The 20,662-nt window shown below is 46.5% G+C and overlaps 1 protein-coding gene across 4 annotated transcripts in view; it reads left to right on the forward strand.

The window, feature by feature from the left end:
• IL13RA1 (interleukin 13 receptor subunit alpha 1) overlaps positions 1–19,708 on the forward strand; it is a 37,737-nt gene extending 18,029 nt beyond the window's left edge. For 3 of the 4 annotated variants that reach the window (XM_075941159.2, XM_075941160.2, XM_006135316.4), the window contains exons 3-10: positions 529–664; positions 3,679–3,799; positions 6,324–6,505; positions 9,282–9,433; positions 11,692–11,827; positions 14,798–14,894; positions 15,689–15,773; positions 16,907–19,708. In XM_075941159.2, the coding sequence (XP_075797274.2) occupies positions 529–664; positions 3,679–3,799; positions 6,324–6,505; positions 9,282–9,433; positions 11,692–11,827; positions 14,798–14,894; positions 15,689–15,773; positions 16,907–17,053 (1,056 nt within the window). In that variant the 3' untranslated portion in view covers positions 17,054–19,708. Of the gene's footprint in view, positions 1–528; positions 665–3,678; positions 3,800–6,323; positions 6,506–9,281; positions 9,434–11,691; positions 11,828–14,628; positions 14,771–14,797; positions 14,895–15,688; positions 15,774–16,906 lie in introns of those variants that run through there. The other variant, XM_075941161.2, reaches the window with a different exon arrangement.
• Positions 19,709–20,662: the final 954 nt, after the last annotated feature.

Below are 20,662 nucleotides of genomic sequence, written 5' to 3' on the forward strand. Positions count from 1 at the left end.
TTGCTTCTCGGTTCCGTGATTGTTTGCTTATGTGTACATTTCTTCTGCTGTTTGTTTCTCTCACATGTGATTTGAATTCTCTTTCTTACGTTAATGCTTTGTGTGACTGTGGAGTAGTGAAAGGTGCTGGATTGACATCCCTTTTTTTAAACTCCTCCATTTAGGCAGAGGCAGTGAACATTTCCTGACTTTGCCTTATCACATCTGGAAGACTGCCTTTAGGATGAAAAGTCTCCTCTGTAGTGCATTCTGGATTTCTATATGTTGCCAATCCATGTCCACAAGAAATTGGATTTTGACTGTGACACTCTCTTCTTGTATGTTACGTTGGCATATGCCTACTGAAAGATCATCATCTTTTGTTTTTGTGGAATGACTTTAATTTGGATTTTTAAGCATCGTCAGTTGTTCCTGTTTCTAGAACCTTTTGATTTGTTCTCGGATATTTTTACATTAACGATGGTGTCTTTGCATCTTCGGTGTTTAATCTACTTGGCATTTAAAAGTTTTCTTTTTCTTCACATTTAGGAATGGTCTAGGAAACGGTTTCGGGAGGAAGATGTATCCTTGAATGAGATGGTTCATTTCAAAGTGAGAAGTGAATGCAAAGCTGAAAATGCTAGTGAACCAAGCGACTGGGTGATGATTTCTACTTCACCAAAAGGTACCAAACTAATACCCAACCTTGAGCTTGTTTTGTTATCTTCTCTATCGCTGACTGAAAACACATCATCCTGCTTTCTGTGAGGTAGCACAAGAAAGCTGAATCTCAAGAAAGGCTATGGTAAAATACTAACATAACTGAAAGTGTCTGCATCTGTGTACATCCCAATATACTTTAAAAGTAAACTGTACAGTTCTCACCTCCCATCGTTTACATTATTAGCTCTTACAGGAGACGCGGGAAATCCTAAATTAGCAAAAAAAAATAAGAGGGACAAGGTGGGTGAGGGAATGTCTTTCATTTGACCCACTTCTGTTGAATAGAGACACACACTTTGGAGTAAGGGTTATTTAAACTTGAAACTTGTTTCTCTCACCAACAGAAGTGGGTCCAATCAAAGACATTCGCTCACCTCCTTGTCTCTCTGGGATCAGCAAGATGCAATCACACTGCTTACAACAGGGAAATGGTTGTTATACGTTTTGTTCTTAAAGCGTGTGTGCCTCTGTAATGATGAATCCTGCCCTGTATGCCAGTGATAGGCAACCAAGACTAGTGAGTGGGCCGCATAAGTGGCTATCCTTCATCTCAGTGGGCCGCATGAGCCAGCAGTAGGCAACGTGCGACCCACGGCCCCCTGGGCAGCTGTCTCGCAGAGCTCATATCAGCTGATTCATGGTGCTTCAAAAGTGCTGGGGTGGAGAAGGAGTGGGAATAGAGCTCCGGCGCCCCCCTGTGTGAGAGGCGTGGGGGGGGGAGGGCAGACGGGGGGCATGGGCCAGCGGTGGAGCTCCAGTGGGTATATGCGGCCCATGGGCCACAGGTTGCGCACCACTGCTGCCCTGCAAACACACTAAGATCTAAACTTCTCCCCTCTGAATCCGAGGAGAACACAAGTGATTGGGTGGGGGGCGGAAAGGCAAAGGGAAACGTGCATTCTGGGTAGTGTCAGAGAAGACAAAGGTGTAAGGAGAACTGAGAGGTAATAGACCGTATGGCAGAGCTCAGGCTGGGGCTGGAAATAGAGAGAGCTACAGGGAGAAGGGCAGGACAGCAAGTGACCCTAATGCAGGGCTGGGCAAAATATGGCCCAGGGGCTGGATCCAGCCGATGGACTCCCCTGCCGGGACCCTCCAGCACATGCTGCTGCCGTGGTTGAAAACCCAGACCTGCTCTGCTCTGCAGGGAGGGGGAAGGCGCCATGCGCTCTCCCCAGCCCCAGCCCAATTCTCAGCTCTGATTGGCCAGGAACAACCGGCCAATAAGAATTGACCTCAGCAATCTCTCCGCGCCAGTTGGCTGGAAACAGCCAGCCAATCGGAGCTGAGAGATCGGCCTGAGCGACTGGGGCAGCGCAAGCCTCTTGCCCCCTGTCGCCGGAGCTGAGTCGTGGAGGGAGCAGGCTGCGTTTCCAAGCGTGCTGGGGCTGCAGCAGGCAGGGCGCCCAGCCTGCCGGCCTGGAGACACTTAGGTACACTCCTCCCAGCCAGCGCCTGCCTCTGGCGCCCCTGCCCCTCCCGCACCTGGGTAACCATCCAACCCTCTGCACCCCCTGTGCCAGGTGACAGCTCCCTCCCAGACCCTGCACCCCTCCCCCAGGCCAGAATCCTCTCCTGCACCCACGCCCCAATCCACTGACCCAACCCCCTTCTCCACACTGTCTCCTGCACCCCAGTCCCTGGCCCCGTGTGCCCCTCTGCACACAACCGCCATCCTAGGCCCCAAGCCCCCGTGACCACTTACAAAATCTGGGAGTGGCCCCCACCAAAAATGATTGCTCCCCCCCACCCTAATGGAAGGCAAAAAGCATGTGACTGCTGCTGGCCAGCCAAGGGAGAAGCAAGGCGAGGCTGCAGGGCGACACTGAGACACTGGAGCTTTCGGCAAGTAAAGGGATTTAGTGTTTGAGGAGCGCGGTCTAGGCATTGTTCTGGCGCACTGCACAAGTGAGCCACCGGGGCTGAGTGCGCTCACCAGGTTTGGTGTTGAAGACGCTGGCAGCATAGGCACCTGTCCCCTCCGCACAATTCTGATTTCCCGGTAATAAGCCTTCAAGCAGTTGCTGCCTCAGAAGAAACCAGTTGAGGAACAGAAGGGGGTTTCCAGTCTGGGCTTTTGATGAAAGTAATGTGTATGTGTAGTGCCTGAGGATTGTTGTGGGCTCACAGGCACCGTTAGTTCTTCTCTGAGGTGTGGTAAGTTAATGCTGTGGGAGACAGCAGTGGCTGGTGCAAATGAAGAAACTGGGTTTCAACTCTTCAGCCTATGCAATTGTGCCACTTCTTGTGTGTGAGATGGGAAGTGACACATGAACAGCCTGGTTCTGTAGCTGCTCCGCCTACCCAGGATATTCCAGTAACATCCCGGTTCACTGTGGCTGTGGAATTGTTCGTTTTTACCATTCAGTGACTTTTCTGATGTTTTGAATATAGTAAAATGCTTAGAAGTGCAGCCGTCGTGATGAAAAGTTGACTTGAGCCCATGTTTGCTGTGTTCTAGACTAGAGCCAGTTATTTCCATATTCAAAGTACATGGAAAGAACTGTGATATCCCAGTCACCATGGGTAAACATTGGTGGCTTCGAATAGCAGCAGCTGGGATGCCGTTGCAGTAGGATTCCTTTAATTGCCAAGGATTTTAACTCCTCCTAAAGTGCCTACCCTTTATTGGAATCGTTTTTACTGTTTCACCAGCACATTCTGCATGTACAATGTTGAGTGGTCGTTCAGACTCAGTGAGAGCCACAGTTTACGTGTTGGTGGGTCCCCTGCACTTAGAAGGAGCTGTGCTCCGGTATCAGGCAGGCCATGCTGTACAAGGGAATGACTTGCACTTGCTGAGTATTAAAGGCATTCACTGTAGCCCATCCTCTGCTTGCCAGGTGGGGAAGGGGAAGGTGGCCAATGGCACCAGCTAAGAACTTCACTGAGCAAAGGGGTGCTCTGATATTTGAGACTGAAAGGCATGTGCTGGTAGAAACATCTTTCTAAGAGGCTGTGAAACTTGCATTGCAGGTGCTGAAGGTACTGCTGCTGTTGACATAAACTGCACGTGGCACAACTTGGAGTACATGGTCTGTACGTGGCTTCCTGGCCAGAATGCAAGCGCTCACACCAACTACACGCTGCACTACTGGTTTGTATCGACCGAGAGCTTTTCTGCTTTCATAGTACGCGGAATGCTTCTGACTTTGCACTCAGTTCCTCTGATTTTTACTATTCCCCGTTGCTGTGAAGGATCCCAAAGCTCTGAGACAGAGACGGTCACTGAGAGTCCCGTGTAACAGAAACATTGCCACACCCTAAAGCTATGTCTACACTGCAGGCTTCTTGTGCAAGAACAGATGTTCTTGCACAAAAACTTGTGGAGTGTCCACACTGCATGCACATTCTTGTGCAAGTAAATTTACAGTACAGCGTCGGAACAGAGGGCTTCTTGCGCAAGGGTTATTCCTCTCCCCATGAGGAATAAGCCCTCTTGTGCAAGCGCTCTTGCACAAGAAGGCAGTGTGGACGGGCAACAGGGGTTTCTTGCGCAAGAAACCCCTATGGCTAAAATGGCCATCAGAGCTTTCTTGTGCAAGAGAGCGTCCTCACTGCCATGGACGCTGTTGTGCAAAAGCACATGGCCGTGTGGACACGCTCTTGTGCAAGACCTTTTGAACAAGAACTCTTGCGCAAAACAGTTCTTGCGCAAGAAGCCTGCAGTGTAGACGTAGCCTAAGCGTAGACACCCCAGAAGACTGCTGACGTTGGCTCTTTGGGAGATTTTTTGCTGATCTGAAGCATTTGCCCTGCCCCAGCAACTCCTTTAAAAAAAGTCTGTTGGTTTTATCTTCCATCTTTAAGGAACTGGTTTATTCCTGAAAGTTAGAGCAAGGTGCCACCTTTTTTGCATCTCCTGCCCGTCACGTGCCAGCTGTCTTCGATAAATAGTCTCCTGTTACAAGACAGCAGAGTTGTGGAGAGAGGAAGAATTTGGCACCAGCATTTATACACACTAGCCAGTGCACGCTCCCGGATATTGATGTCTTTCCTGAAATGCTCGACTGCGTTTGTTTCTGCAGAGAGATTTTTGAAAGCTTTCGAAGTTCGTGTCAGGGTTAAATTGACATTAAATTTACATCTTGCTTTCTGTTGACTACAAAAGAAAAGTCGTCTTTCTCACCCCAGATGTCTGATATTAAGCTCACCACGTTTTCTACAGCTGTGTTTGGACAGCAAATACCAAAAAGTTTGTGCAGCTTGTGAAGGTAAACACAAGCACAAATGACCTTTATGTTGGCCTAAACGGTTCACCTCAGCCCCTCCTTACTTATAGCAATGGAAATCTAGCCCGGGGCCTGATTGGAAAAAAGAATTTAAATTTCTAGATGGCTATGCATCTTCCACCCCTCTTCCACGGTCCTTTCCTGCACAGGCCGTGTGGGGATAGAGGATGAATGTGACTATAAGGCCTTCCAGCTGCTTACGTTGTTGCTATTAGCTGGCAACAAGTTTGTACCAGTGCAGAGAGTGATTAGCTGCAGTAGAGTCCGGCTGGAAGGAAGGCATCCAGTATAAATAGATCTCTGTATTCCTCTGTACTTTAACTTCCCTGAAAATTCAAGGGTGGCTGCAGGAGAGAGGCATGCCACAGGAAGGTGGATCATGTGGCATGTGACAGCATGTGTGAGAGAGACTACATACACACCTTGTATGCACAGGGGTGGGCAGAGCATGGACACTGCTTTCCTGTCATGGTGCCAGAGGCTGTGACAGTTTTTCCTTGCTACGGGGGGACAGAAGGGAACGCGTCTACAGTAGCAGTACCCAGCTCCTGTGGAAGTCCCCTGGGGTCTGTGCTGGGATTGTTTCCCCATCTCATGGTGTAGGCATGTAAAATCCTTTTGAATTGGCAGGGGTGGGCACAGGGAGAGCAGTCCCTGGCTGCAGCAGGCCTTGCGGGACTAGAGCAGCCCCTTTCCTGCAGTGGGGTTAACTGGAACTGGTAAACATCATCCTTCACACCCCTAGTGTGGTAGCTTCTCTGCGGGTGGTGGCAGGTGGGGTAGGAGGGAAATTAGTATGGTGGGTGGGACACTTGACTGGATCAGGCAAACACTGGATGACTATAACAGTGGTGCCCACACTGTGGGGCATGTCCTCCTAAGGAGGTGCAGGGGAACGGTAAGAAGGGCACAGTGGGGCCAAGGCCAGCCCTCGTTGGGGGCAAGAAAGGAGCGGCGCCCAGCTCTGTCTAGTCCAAACCCCGCCCTTGGCCTATGGGTCTGCCCTTCTCCCAGCCCCCACCCTCAGTCTTGGCTCTGGATCATGGCTGTGGAGAGGAGGGGCATGGGTGTGCACTTTGATTATATTAGGAGTAAGGGCGTTGTGTCTTAAAAAGGGTGGCGGCCTGTGTAACATCTAGTATATTGCAGGACTAGGACTAGCTACTGTCAGTCGGACCGTGGACTAACTTCCCTTGTGGGGATGGGGGAAAGTCAAAGGGAATTCATCGGAGGTGGAATTCTTTTTCCCGGGAGATGTTTGCCCTCCTAGAACAAACGATTTTCAACATATAATTTATTTTTTTACAGATTTAAGTTATCCGGTAGAGGCAGCAGATTTGTCTGTACTGCTCAAAGTTAAAACCGTACGTTTACACTGTATTCTTATAGGCATGAGGAGCTGAAAAACCAAGAGCAATGTCAGAATTACATCTCCGGGGATACCTTTGGCTGCAACTTCAGTTTCTCCATTTCAAATACCACATCCATGTATTCACCTATCAATATTTTGATCAGAGGCAACTCGGAAGAAATTCGGCCTGTCTGCGAAAACAGGAATCCCACAACAATTGGTAAGTGTAAAATTATGTCACTTGGTGACGCATGTTAGGTATAAATATCATTCAACGAAAAGGACATGGAGCTTGTTTGGATTATGTATTGCTCAGTGCGAAATGGAACAGCTGGTTTAACCTGATAAGAACAAACCCAGTGTGCTTATCTGTATGTGCTTATCTGTATGTGTTCTAATAAGAGCATGATGTAACTTTCAGAAATGAAGCATGAACACTGGGCATGCAACTGATTCATCGATAAGCAGGGCTTGACAATTTAGGTAATCTACTCGCCACGGGCGCGTAGGTTATAGCCCGGCACAGTGCCGCAGCGCGATCACTGCATGTGCAGCGCAGTCTGCTCATGCGCAGCGTGCTGAACCGCGCGGCTGGCAGTGGGGCTCTCTGCGGCTTGGCAAGCCATGCCAATAAGCATTATCTTTAATGGGTGATGCTTACTGGTAACTGGTTAACTAGTGGCCCAGCTGCCCTCCCACCCCCACCCCACGGCTTCCTGGTTAAGCAGTTAACTGGTTAAATGTAAAGTTTAACCAGTTAACTAATTAAAGGGGACTTTACATCCCTATGAACACACAAGATGTTCTTATAACAGGCAAGGTAAAATTGTAGGTAAAATCATATAAGCGATGGCTGTGGAAAACTCAGCACTAAACCACTTTACACCAGCTAAAGATCTGACCCTTCATTAAAAGGAATCGCCCCACTTTATTCTCTGTATGTTACTTACCCATGGGGTCTCAGCTCTTCCGGGAGTTGGAAATGGGAGAGTAGATCTGACTAGCACTGGAGCCATTTAAATCCATTCTCTTCGATCTTGAATCCAAAGTTTTGGATTCCCTTGGGTTTAAGTCACGGGCCATTGTTGAGAACAGCAGATGCCTCTTTTTATCAATAAGTTTGCAGTTAAGACTCATAGCAGATACAGGACATCTCCACTGTAAGTCGCCCCGGTATCCATACGGTCTGCACTAAAGCCATTGACGCTTGTAGGAACTGATGCTTTATAAGTCCCCCCATTCCCTGCTCTTAGGTCACGCACAAAAAAAAAAAATTGAGGGGCGCAAATGGAAGTCAGCCGCGGGGGAAAACTTCCCCGCTTTAAGTTGTTTCTCTATAAGGCCAAGTTTTTTGGAACATATCTTGGACTTACAGCGAGGGCAGCCTGTACCTGATTTTTTCAGTGAAAGGATTTGAGGTAATTTTTCCCTTGAGTATGTTATCATTCACCTAAACTACACAGTCCCCGGTCCTTAAGGAGCTGATCTTTCAACCTTCTTGCCGGTCAACCTGTGGCATTTGAAACTCCTCAGAGGCCCAGGATTTGTACACAGCTTCCTGTAAATGGTAATTGTAAAGTAGCTAATCATTTCTGACAAATTAAGGGCATTCCTTGGTGTGTCTTAGGCCACCTTTTCTGGCTTTGGAATGCAGTGGCTAATCCTAGCTCTCTGTGGTGTGATGACTTACTTCTGAGAGGCCTCGTTCCATTGCAGAGCAAACGAGCTCCTTCAGCATGTTCCTTCTTGGCAGAATAGCCTCATTAGTTTGACTTCCTGTTGTGAGAAATCGCACTCTGTTTTGAAATACCAGTGACTAGTGCAGAAGTGGTGTAACTTACGCAATTTTGCAGATTGCCTTCTCATTGTCACATTAACATTTCCCAAAATTGAGAGCATTGTTTTAGTGATGGACTTATGATTGACATACGACTCTCTACTCCGGCACGCTTCGGTCCGGCAACATCCGGGGTCCAGCATGATTTGAATTTGCCAGATGTCCACTTCTCATGGGTGTGGCCAAGTTTCCCGTAGTCCCATAAAGTTTGTTTCCAGCCACCAGGCCTGGCTCTCAGTGTTCTGTGTTGTTTTTTAGCTCTGATTTTTACCCCTAAATGTCTTCTCAGAGCCCAGCAAGCAGTGGCAGTGCTGGTAATGCTGATAGACAATATTGACCTCCTGTGGTCCGGCAAATTCTCTGGCTCAGCACCGGTCACACCCCCTGGATGCTGAACTAGAGATATTCAACCTGTATTAGCAAGTGCTTCCATTTACATAGAACTTCTGCTCTATGCTCCAGAAGAAATGACTAAGATGCAGAAGATTACAACGATTGTATCTTATTTGCTACTTACGTTTCCTGAGACTTAATTTTGGAATTCATATGTCTCGTGTAACCTGATAGCAAGTGTGAAAATCAGGGCAGGGGGAGGGGTAATAGGCACCAAGCTCTAAATACAGGTGGGACCTCTCTGGACTGGCATGCTTGGTCCTGAACCAGGGAGTTTGTGGGCCAGGAGGGTAAATGACGGCCCCTCTACTGCCACAGGCCCCCCCTCCCAGCTGGTTAAGCCCCTACCCTGGGCACCAGGCTCCACCGCTGGATTCCAGGCTCTGCTCTGAGCTGCTGCCCTGGCTCTCTGGTCCAGCAACATCCCTTGTCCTGCTGCACTAGTTTTTCCCCTTGAGTTCTTCAGACCTGGAGCATCTGCAGGGCCACGACAGTGCTGGTCCAGCAACATCCGTGGTCCAGATTGTCCAGGACTAGAGAGGTTTAACCTGTATCAGGACTTTCCCTCTAAAATCAGGACATCTGGTCACCCTGTTCTGATACTGAATCCATCAAGCTCTTCCATCACTTTCCAGCATCTTAACTGGTATGTGTGCATTCTGCTGTGTACTTCCAGTGACTTTCTGTAAGTCCGTACATAATGTTAATGATATTGTAAATGTCAACATAAACTCGGTTTGACAATTTGGATTTCTTTCTATTTCAGTAAAACCTGGCCCGCCAAGGATTGTGTCAGTATTGAAGAGCAAATATGGACTACATGTAAAATGGCAGAAGCCGGGCACCTTTGCGCCACATTGCTTGGCTTACGACCTAGAACTGAAAGACAGCAAATCACACACCAATCATTCTTTTGAAGTAACTTTTTTTTATTCATTAGTTACAATGGAACTGAAATGTGTCATGTGGGTTTTTTTGTTTTGTTTGGGGGTTTTCATGGCAGGGGATGTATGGTATCTTCTTCAAACTCTGAATAGGAACTCAAAGGCTGTGTCTAGTCTGGCCAGTTTTTCCGGAAAATTAGCCGCTTTTCCGGAAAAACTTGCCAGCTGTCTACACTGGCCGCTTGAATTTCTGGAAAAGCACTGACGATCTCATGTAAGATTGTCAGTGCTTTTCCGCAAATACTATGCTGCTCCCGTTCAGGCAAAAGTCTTTTTCAGAAAGACTTTTGCACAAAAGGGCCAGTGTAGACAGCAGAGATTTGTTTTCTGCAAAAAAGCCCCGATCGCAAAAATGGCGATCGGGGCTTTTTTGTGGAAAAGCGCCTCTAGATTGGCCACGGACGCTTTTCCGCAAAAAGTGCTTTTGCGGGAAAGCGTCCTGCCAATCTAGATGCTCTTTTCCGAAAATGCTTTTAACAGAAAACTTTTCCGTTAAAAGCATTTCCGGAAAATCATGCCAGTTTAGACGTAGCCAAAGGTTGCAATTTAAGAACTATAACTGTATGCAGAGCAGAAATGTGTGGGATTATTACCTGACTTGAAACTGCGTATGTGGACAGAACTGTCATGAAATAGGGCTCTGTAATGTGACCATGCATTGAAACAAGGGTGTTTGTTAGAGTTTAACCAACTAACCGCTGAGCTGGTTAAACTCAGCCAGCTCCCGGGAAAGCAGCTTTGCTGTGGCTGGGAGTTGGGCATATAAGAGCAAGTGAAACTCCTACCGCAGGGAAGGGCTTCCCACTCCGTTCCCAGGGAAGAGGCTTTGCTATAGGCTCTGCAGTATAAAGCCATGATTTATACTACAGAGTCTGCAGCACGGGTAGCCATGTAACTGCTGAGATTTTTAGCAGCTACACAGTTACCGTATGAAATGCTTTTTAACGTCCTTAATTGAAACGAGTCAGTTTTCTGAATCTCTTGTTTGTGCTACCCATTTACAATAGCAAAGGGTTGCTATGGACACAGTGTACTCAGCAAAATGGGCCCCCTTTTGAGTGAGGTAACAGCGTTTTGGAACCACGCTGGAGGGTCGTGTAATTATGCTGTCTCCCTGTCAGAGCCATATATTCATGTATCCTTGTTGCTGCTGCCTTGGGTACTCGGGTTTCAAGGCTTGATTATCACAAAGACAGTTAACATGCTGATTTGTGGGTCAGTGCCTGTCCTAAGCAAGGAGATTTGAGGATAAGGAAAAGGGGAAGTAATCACGTACTGACACAAATACAGCTGCACATATTTCAGTATGCAGATATGTACTTGCTTATGCACGTCTGTGTCAATAACCATTAAGTATGCCATTAAGTCAGTAAGGAAACAGCTTCGCATGCTGCATGCTAGTTTCAGTGTTTTACAACTTGGCAAAGTCGGTCCTCCTGAGGACTGTGTACACAATATGGTATAAACAAGATTGAGTGATCCACATACCAAAAAAGGCACTAGATGAAATTGTTCAGTGCTCCCTTTATTTCTCCCAGAGGAAAAATGAGAGCAAGAGTTTTGGTTCCCAAATGTCATTGCACAATGCCTGCCTTCTAAAAACATGATCCCCGGAGGCGGGACTGAAGCCTGAACCCTGGTGTCCTGGGTGGGGTGAGACCAGCCAAACCCCAAGTGCTTCAGCCCTATGTCAAACCCTGAGACTTGCTGCAAGTGCTGAAATCCTTGGGCTTTGGCTATGACCCGGGGAGTAGGGTTTGGGCTTCGGCTCTGGGCCCCAGCAAGTCTAACACCAGCTCTGGTGAGCCCATTAAAATGGAGAACCGCAGAGATAAGACAAGGGCCCAAACTGCAGTTTCTGTCAAACTTCCCTGGAGAAACTGGTCTTTTGCGCTCAGAATACACGTGATTGTTCTCAGGCATATCAGCCTCCACTTCACTTCTCACAGGGATGCGGGGTAGGGATGCCAATTGGTGTGGTAGAAACACTAGAGCCAGCCACTTTGAGCCGCGAGCCCTCGGCAGTTTGGACAGTTGTTTTGTTAAAGGCAGGGAAAATCTAGTTGTCTCATCTTTTACCACTTTATTTTATGGAGTTCAAAAATAAAAAAGGGAAATGGGCAGCAGTCACCACATTCAGACTGCTTGTTAAAGCTACACGATGAAGACACGTTTGTACATGTCATGCATCCTGATAAAGGAAACAAGTCAATATCCTTTTTTAAATTGTAGGTCCTCAAGAGCACTGCCATGCAGATTCCGAATGTTGACCCTAACACTATGTACACTGTCAAAGTGAGAGCAAAGGTCCAAAATAAATGTTACAGCAGCTATCACTTGGGTGACTGGAGTGAGGAAAGGAGCATTGGTAAGAGCAATCTTTCTGTGAACCAGTCTGAACTTTTTTTCTAACTTCAGCTTCTAGCCATTAGCCCTCTTATGCTTTGGTCTGCTCAGTTAAAGGGCCCCAGAATTATCACATGATTTCTTCCTGCATACGTACTTCTAGTTATGGCCAAGTTCCCTCTTAATCATCTGCTGGAAGACAGTCAGCTTTACTATGTGACTTTTCGTAGCTGTTGTATTTCATCTGTCACGTTTTGAGAAGTTGGTCATTTTCATTGCTTATAAAAGCTTTTATGAATTTGTAATTTGAATATATTTATCTGTCATGTACCTCAAAAAGAAGTTTTGCATTAAACATTGTTCTTCTTCAAGTGCTTGCTCATGTCCATTCCAATCAGGTGTGTGCACGCCACGTGCAGAGAGTTCCGGAGCCTTTTCCCTAGCAGTATCCATAGGGCCAGCATGGGGATCCCCCTGGAGAGGCGCCGGCATATATACCCCTGCTGGCCCCTCACCCCCTCAGTTCCTTCTGACCACCCATGACAGTAGCTGTAGCGCTCGAGACAATGAGTCTACCCTTTCCACTGATACAGGACACCCTCCTCAGAATCAGACAATTCAAGGCAAAGGTGATTATGATAGCACCAATGTGGCCGAGGCAACACTGGTTCTCCACCCTGTGGGAGTTGTCAATACAGGAACCAGTACACCTGCCTCTAGTCCCGAACCTGATCACACAAGATCTGGGGCAAGGAACCTTATGCCATCCCAACCTGACAGCCCTCCATCTCACAGCTTGGTGCCCGAGTGGCTCTCTGCACTAGAGCGAGGTCCAGTGGCTCTCTGCACTAGAGCGAGGTTTGGCGGAGGTCCAGAAAGTGTTACTGGAAAGTAGGAAACCATCTCCAAGGGCCTTATATGAAGCCAAATGGAGGAAATTCACGGCATGGTTGCTAAGAAGGGGAATCGAACCAACCACGGCCAGTATTCTGCTCATTTTGGACTATCTATTATACCTCAGGAATCAGGGCCTTGCTACTTCCTCCCTGAGGGTATACCTCGCAGAAGTCATGGCATTTCACATGCTGAGGGCGGAAGGTCAGTTTTCACCAACCACATGGTAAAGAAGTTTCTGAAGGGGATTGACAGACTATTACCATACACACGCCCCCCGGTTCTGCCATGGGACCTCAATGTGGTCCTTAAGGGGCTCATGTGACCACCATTTGAGCCTCTAGCCACTTGTTCATTGAAGCATCTTTCGTGGAAAGTAGCGTTCTTGGTAGCAATAACCTCGGCTAGAAGAGCATCAGAGCTTTGGGCGCTGACCTCAGAGCCACCATATACGGTCTTTTCAAAGATAGAGTCTGACTACGACCTCACCCAGCCTTCCTTCCCAAAGTAGTTTCCCACTTCCATACATCCCAAGACATTTTCCTTCCTGTGTTTTTCCCTAAGCCTCATTCGTCAGCTAGAGAGCAGAATTTGCACTGCCTTGATGTGAGGAGGGCCATAGCTTTTTACATTCAATGGACAAAAGACTTCCATAAATCGGTATAGCTTTTTATTTTCATCGCGGAAAGAATGAAAAGATCCCCTATTTCAGCCCAGGGCCTATCCTCAGGGATTACCTCCTGTATTAGAGAATGCTACCAAGGGGCGGGTAAAGACACCCCCCCCCCAATAAGGGCGCACTCCACAAGGGCACGGGCGGCGTCACTGGCGTTCTTGGCTCGGGTGCCGATTGTTGAGATACGTAGGGCAGCTACATGGTCCTCAGTCCATACCTTTTCAGAACATTATGCGATTACACAGCACGCCAAGGATGATGCAGCAAGGATGGGCAGGGCGGTGTTGCAATGTGTGGACAAATAGACACTGTTATTCTCTGACCCCGTCGCCAGGGATATGGTTTGGGAATCGCCTGATTGGAATGGACACGAGCAAGCACTCGAAGAAGACAAGGTTACTCACCTTGTAACTGTTGTTCTTCGAGATGTGTTGCTCATGTCCATTCCAATCCCACCCACCTCCCCTTCGTCGGAGACATTAGGCAAGAAGGAACTGAGGGGATGAGGGGCCGGCAGGGGTATATATGCACCGATATGCCGGTGCCACTCCAGGGGGCTCCCCATGCTGGCCCTATGGATACTGCTAGGGAAAAGCGACAAGGAGTCCTGTGGCACCTTATAGACTAACAGATGTATTGGAGCATAAGCTTTTGTGGGCAAAGACCCATTTCGTCACATGCATGTAGTGGAAATTTCCAGAGGCAGGAATAAATATGCAGGCCAAAATAAGGCTAGAGATAACGAGATTAATTCAGTCAGGGAGGATGAGGCCCACTTCTAACCGCTGATGTGGAGGTGTGAACACCAAGAGAGGAGAAACTGCTTTTGCACTTGGCTAGCCATTCACAGTCTTTGTTTATTCCTAAACTGAAGGTGTCAAATTTGCAGATGAACTGTAGCTCAGCAGTTTCCCATCTGCAAATTTGACACCATCGGTTTAGGATTAAACAAAGACTGAATGGCTAGCCAAGTACAAAAGCAGTTTCTCCTCTCTTGGTGTTCACACCTTCACATCAGCTGCTAGAAGTGGGCCTCACCCTTCCTGACTGAATTAACCTCCTTATCTCTAGCCTTATTCTGGCCTGCATATTTATACCTTCCTCTGGAAATTTCCACTGCATGCATCTCACGAAGTGGGTCTTTGCTCACGAAAACTTATGCTCCAGTCAATCTGTTTAAGCCTGTAAGGTGCCACAGGACTCCTTGTCGCTTTTGCAGATCCAGACTAACACGGCTACCCCTCTGATGCTAGGGAAAAGGCTCCGGAATTCCGTGCACGTGGCGCATACACACCTGTTTGGAATGGACATGAGCAACACATCTCGAAGAACAACAGTTACAAGGTAAGTAACCTTTTCTTCTCCTTATTCCTGAAGCATTTCCAGCTCTGCATTCTTTGTGTTTTTGTTTGTTTTTTCCAGGTGAAAACACGGACTTCACAATATATATCGTTTTAATGCTCGCTATTCCATTAACAGTTGCATTAGCTATTATAATTCTACTGGTGTACCTGAAAAGGTAAATATCCATGTCGCTTTTATCGTAAAATCTGTTAAGTACTGACTTACCTTTAGAGCTACATTGCAGTGCTCCTTTGCTTAAGTTGACCTTTCATATGCCATATATATGCTTTTGACAGTGGCTATTTTCCCTTTATACTTCTGCATGCCGTATTAATATGGAGATGTCCAGGGCTCGCCGAACCGCGGTGAGCCCCGCTCGCCAGCTGTGCTGTCCGGCGAGCTGCGCATGCACAGATTGCCTGAACCCGGCTCTTCTGGGTTGCAATCTACTCGCCACGGGGCGAGTAGATTGCATTATTTGTTGAGCCCTGGAGAGGTCAGTCGGAGCTCTAGAGTTGAGTATGAGTTGAGGTTTTTGTATGGAACAAATAAGTCCGTGTAGCTTCTCTGCCTCAGAAAAGGCAGTTCCTCTCTGTGGCTGCAGATGCATTAGCGGTAGATGAAGTCCCAATGCAAAGTAGAGTGCCTACATTCAATATTATGGGCCATTCTCTTCCCTCTGGTCTGCACTTGCAGCTCCCATTGATTTTAGTGGAAGTTGCTCAGTGCTATCCAAAGACAAAACGTTGGCTTGTATGTAAAACTCCTTTCCCATGCATTGCTGGGAATGAAAGTGGGACACGAAGGTGGACTAGGGAGAATAGGGCATCACATGGGAGGATGAAAGATGGCCAGAGAAGACGGAGTCCAGTTGTATTTACAATGCTCTAGTGAAATTCAGCTTTGAAATGTTGTTCCTTTGGTTAATCAGTTGTTTTCATCCAAAGCTTTTATTTCTCTGTTCTAAAGGCTCAAGATACTAATTTACCCACAAATTCCTGACCCTAGAAAAATCATTAAACGTATGTTTGGAGAGCAAACCGAGGACCTCCAGGTTAGTATCTGCCCGCTAGCTATCAAGTGGTCTCTCCAAATTAGAAGAAGTCTCTACATTCTCATCTTCTGTATTAATATTTCGCCTTTACAATTCTTGTAGATTATGTAAAGAGAATTTTACAGTATACATAGACCAAGTGCTCAGTACAATGAGAATTATACAAAAACAAGTACAGTCTAAAACCAAGAGTTGTATGTCCTCAGTTATATAGTTGGGATTATTTTTTCCAATGTGCATTACTTTAAATTTATCAACATTAAATTTCATTTACCATTTTGTTGCCCAATCACTTAGTTTGGTGAGATTGTTTGAAGCTCTTCACAGTCTACTTTGGTCTTAACTATCTTGAACTGTTTGGTATCATCTTGCAATTTTGCCACCTTACTGTTTATCCCTTTCTCCAGATCATTTATAAATTGAATAGGATTGGTCCCAGTACGGACCCTTGGGGGACCCTAGTAGGTACCTTTCTCCACTCTGAAAACTGACCATTTATTCCTACCCTTTATTTCCTGACTTTTAGCCAGTTATCAGTCCACGAAAGGACCTTCCCTCTTATCCCATGACAACTTACTTCAGAGCCTTTGGTGAGGGACTTTGTCAAAGGCTTTCTGGAAATCTAAGTACACTATATCCACTGGATCCCCCTTGTCCACATGTTTGTTGACCTCAGAGAAACTCTAGCAGATGAGTCAGGCAGGATTTCCCTTTACAGAATCCATGTTGATTCCCCCCCCCCCCCAACAAATTATGTTCATCCACGTGTCTGACAATTTTATTCTTTACTATAGTTTCGACTAATTTGCCCGGTGCTGACGTTAGTCTTACTGGCCTGTAATTGCCAGGATCGCCTGTAGAGTGTTTTGTCACTTAAAAGGCCACTACAGCAGTGAGAGCTCTCCTCCGCCTCTGGCCAATCTTTGGTGCCATCGGCAGCCCCGTCGCTTTCCCAGGACGAGCGGTTCCCTTCCTACCAGAGTGATTGCTCCCACATACCCCTTCGAAAGTCCCAAGGTGACTCTGCTGCCCCCTCTGAACTGTATGCTGCATACCTTGTAGAACTGACTGTCGGAGTGAGCCTGCACACCCGGACGAGGTTCTGCGAAATAAAGCCTTGTGTTCTCTTTCAGGGGTTTCCGGGAGATGACTTTCTCAATGCCTGTAAACCAGCTAAGGAAGAGGAAATCCTCTCGTTAGTTTGTATAGAGACTCTCGAGAGCGTCTCATCTGCAGAGGAGGAACGAGAAAGACACGCTTTGCAAGTGAAAGCCTTGTGAGCGAGACTTCTTTTGTTGCTGTTTGTTTACCTCAGAAGACTTCTGAATATCAGCCATGACTGGTCTGCAAGGCAGACGCCCACATTCCATTTCGGCGCGTCCCCGCTGAGCACTCACCTGCCTGGTGACACAAGATAAGCCGCTGACCTTTGCTACCTTCCGTCTCTGCCAAAACCGCTCCCCAGAGCCAACCCGATGTACATAAGCCACGTGACTGACAGTGCTGTCAGCTCAGCCTTTCCGACGGCTTGTCCTCCTCCTTCTGCTCAGGCCTCCCATGTAAACGGTTAGCTGTTTGGAGCAGGAACTGGCTCTTCTGAGAAGCACCTTGCCCAGCGTGGTGAGAAGTAAAACAACAGTTTGTTTACAGTTTATCCCTGCGGAAAGATAGGAGCCGCCAAGAGACTGGGTGACCCCTCCAGTCCAGCATTGTTTCTCTAACAGTGGCCAATTCCAGATGCTTGAGAGAAAGGTGCAATAAATCTTCAAGTGTATTTTTGGAACAACAGCCTGTCTAATACCCCAGTCAGTGGCTGCCTAAACCTAGGAGGAAGGCTTAGATCCCTGCTTTAAAACATATGTTTATGCACAAGTTTCCTCCCATAACAGTGGCTGTTCTCACTAATCACCCAGGTGTTTAATCCTTTTTGAATTCTACAAAGCTCTTGGCCGCTACATTTTTTTTTTTTTTTTTTGGACAGAGTTTTTAAAACAGCTTTTGTTTCTCTGTTTCTCAATCGCTGTTTCTCAATTTCTTCACAGTCCCGGCTTCTGGGTCTAGTTCTCTCCGTCTCTCCCGCATAACCTCCCATGCTGGTGAGATGGTGGAAGCCCACTGCTTAGGAGTGAGTCTTGCCCCTGTCCTTGGCGGTCTCCTCTGAGAATTTGAAAGCTATTTCAAGAAGCAAGGGCTGACTTTATTTCACCCCCCTCTCTGATGATATTTATCTTTAGTACATCATCAGCTTTAAGGTCAGAAGGTCACTGTAGTGATCATAAGTTGATAGTTCATAATATTCTCCTTAGCTACGTTTGAGGTTGTTGTTGCTGGCTTTCCTGCTATGAATTCTTACCTTCGCCTCGAATGCACTTTTATGCGTCAAGGAGGGTTACTCCCCCGCCAGTATAATTCCGCCTCAAGGTAAGCAGAAAGAACTACAGAAAACCAACCTCCACTGGCCTGAGGTGGTAGGCTGGGATTGTCTATCTCCTCTCAATTCCTTTGGCAGCTTCTGCTATGATGTTGTGAGGGTGTGTTGGGGACCCCCCCCCCGCTCCGATCTTACACCCCCGTAGCAGCAAGATGAGACTCTGCCAGCCAGTAGAATAGAGGGTTATTGCTTCTCCAGGATACAGCCCAGCACAGACGTGATGTGGCTACAGGAGTCAGGGCCAGGCAGCCTCAGACTCCTTGGGGTAGCCCCCCCCCTCCCCCCCCGAGCTCCCAGCACTCTCCTTAGTTTCCTCTCTTCATGTCATCTCAGCCAAAAACGATCCAGCTCCCAGGCCCTGTCCCCCAGCCAGGTGGCCATCCCCACCTCCCTCCCTTTGTCTCTCCCTCTGGGAAGCGCCTTGTTATCTGCTCGGCTGGGACTGGGTGAGTCAGTGGAAATCACACATCACAGCGTAGGGGAACCCCGGGTTACAGAGCAGCCCCCACCACATCACAGTTGTGCAGTCCAGTTAGCTGCTAAGAAACAGCTTGACATAAATTGGAAGTAGCCACCTTAAAAGCTTCATTGGCAGACATTAGGACTGGAAGGGACCTCATCGATCAGTAACTCCTGATCTCCCCTACTATCCTAGGCTACGCTTTCATACCATCCTATTCATACATTTATCAGGACCCAAAATGAGGATATGCTGTCTCAGGGATTTTAATACAAGATGCAGCAAAACATGCCACCTTCGGAAACCAGTATGAAATCCGCTAACAAAATTAGGCGGTTCCAGAGACTACCCTGTCTGTTAAAATCCCTTTCCAAATTTCACTCATTCTCCCCAAAATACACTGTATATAACCTAAAGATAGTCCATGTACTTCACACATCTTCCCACAGTTAAAATGATCTACCTCAACTCGAACGGTATTAGTTCTGGCATCACTGCGCGATCAGGAATGGAAGACAAAATTATAAGGGAGGACAATAGAAAGCTTTTCTGTAAAGGTTGAATTTTTTCTTACCAATCAAGGAAGACAATTATTGGCACTTTGCCACAAATTCTTTTGAATTCGCTTATGTGGAGTTTCTGGCAAAATTGAAGCTTATTAAAGAGAAAAAAATATTTGTTTTTTTTTTAAGCAATGGGGTAATGCTAGGCCAAAAATAACGTTTTTTTAATGATGAGATAAATATAGGTCCTGATGAGGAGGTTGTGAATAATTTGTTTCCTGACAATGAATAGTTGAGACACTTCCTGGTGAATGAATTTCTTCTGTCTATTACTGTACATACCATGATGCAATGTGAGTACACTTGAATTGCTGTTTTTTACTTTTTGTCCATATGCCATTTTTAGTAGATTTCTTTACAAGGTTGGGATTTTTTTTTCAGCTCTTGTAATGGTGAGAATCTTCTAACATTTTGTTTTCCTTTATTACAACTACTTGATTGTATTTTTCTTAAAAGCATCAATAAAAATATGTTTTAATAATTGTTGCCTTTCAATTTGAATTGCTCCTTGTATTTTAATGAATGTGTAAATCAAGAGACTGAAAAAATGGGGGGCTGTTCAGTTTAGAGAGAAAATAAGTAAAAGATGACCCGGAGGAATACAAAACAGAGAATATCCTACAGATTTCTTCAAACTTACATATGTATGTAGTATTGTTGAGAAAATCAAGCTGGCTGTAAGACATTTAAACCTTGTTTTGTTTTGTTTTTTATTACTGCCCCATATTTGCAGTAATTTGGGTTTCGTGTTTGGTTACTAGGAACTTGCTAAAGTCTGATCATGTTTCTTATGTAGGCACAAAAAGCAAGCACACAATAGGGATGAGATGGAGGGGGGGAATTAAAAGTAGGAAAATACAGCTTCTGCCTGATGCTTGCACTTCAGTAACCAGAAAACTACAGACACGTGATCCACAACTGGACCCTCACAAATTTCAACCAGAAAAATCAGACTGCTTAGGGACTGAGGAACAAAAACCCTAATTGGCCACAGCAATGTTGCAAGATTAGATTTGTCCTCGTTGGCTACGTTGCACATGACAGTGAGTATGGCACAGTGAGGATCATCAGCTTCACTGTTGGGAATTCAGCCACATTCTTAAAAGATAGCGAAGGAAACATTTCCAAAAGTTAGCAGTGACTTAAATCACGGGTCAGAGACTAGTTTAAATGTAGCAGCTAGAACTTCTCTGATAACAAAAGCGACAGACCGTGGGTATTGCAGGTTAGAAAGAAATTGATACATAAAATGAGCATCCTTTATAAGAAGTCGAGAGAGAGAATCTCTGTGCACATGTGGCAACAGAATCCTGTACAGCTTGAAATACTGTAACCTGATCCTCCTGAAGGACTCTAACCATGTAAACGCTCCTTCCCGTCTCTTTGACATTGATTTGAGATGAAATGAGTCACTCCTTGACACTAGCATTAGGTG

The sequence above is a fragment of the Pelodiscus sinensis genome, chromosome 13, assembly GCF_052426305.1.
Source record: "Pelodiscus sinensis isolate ZL-2025 chromosome 13, ASM5242630v1, whole genome shotgun sequence".
Classification (NCBI taxonomy): domain Eukaryota; kingdom Metazoa; phylum Chordata; order Testudines; family Trionychidae; genus Pelodiscus; species Pelodiscus sinensis.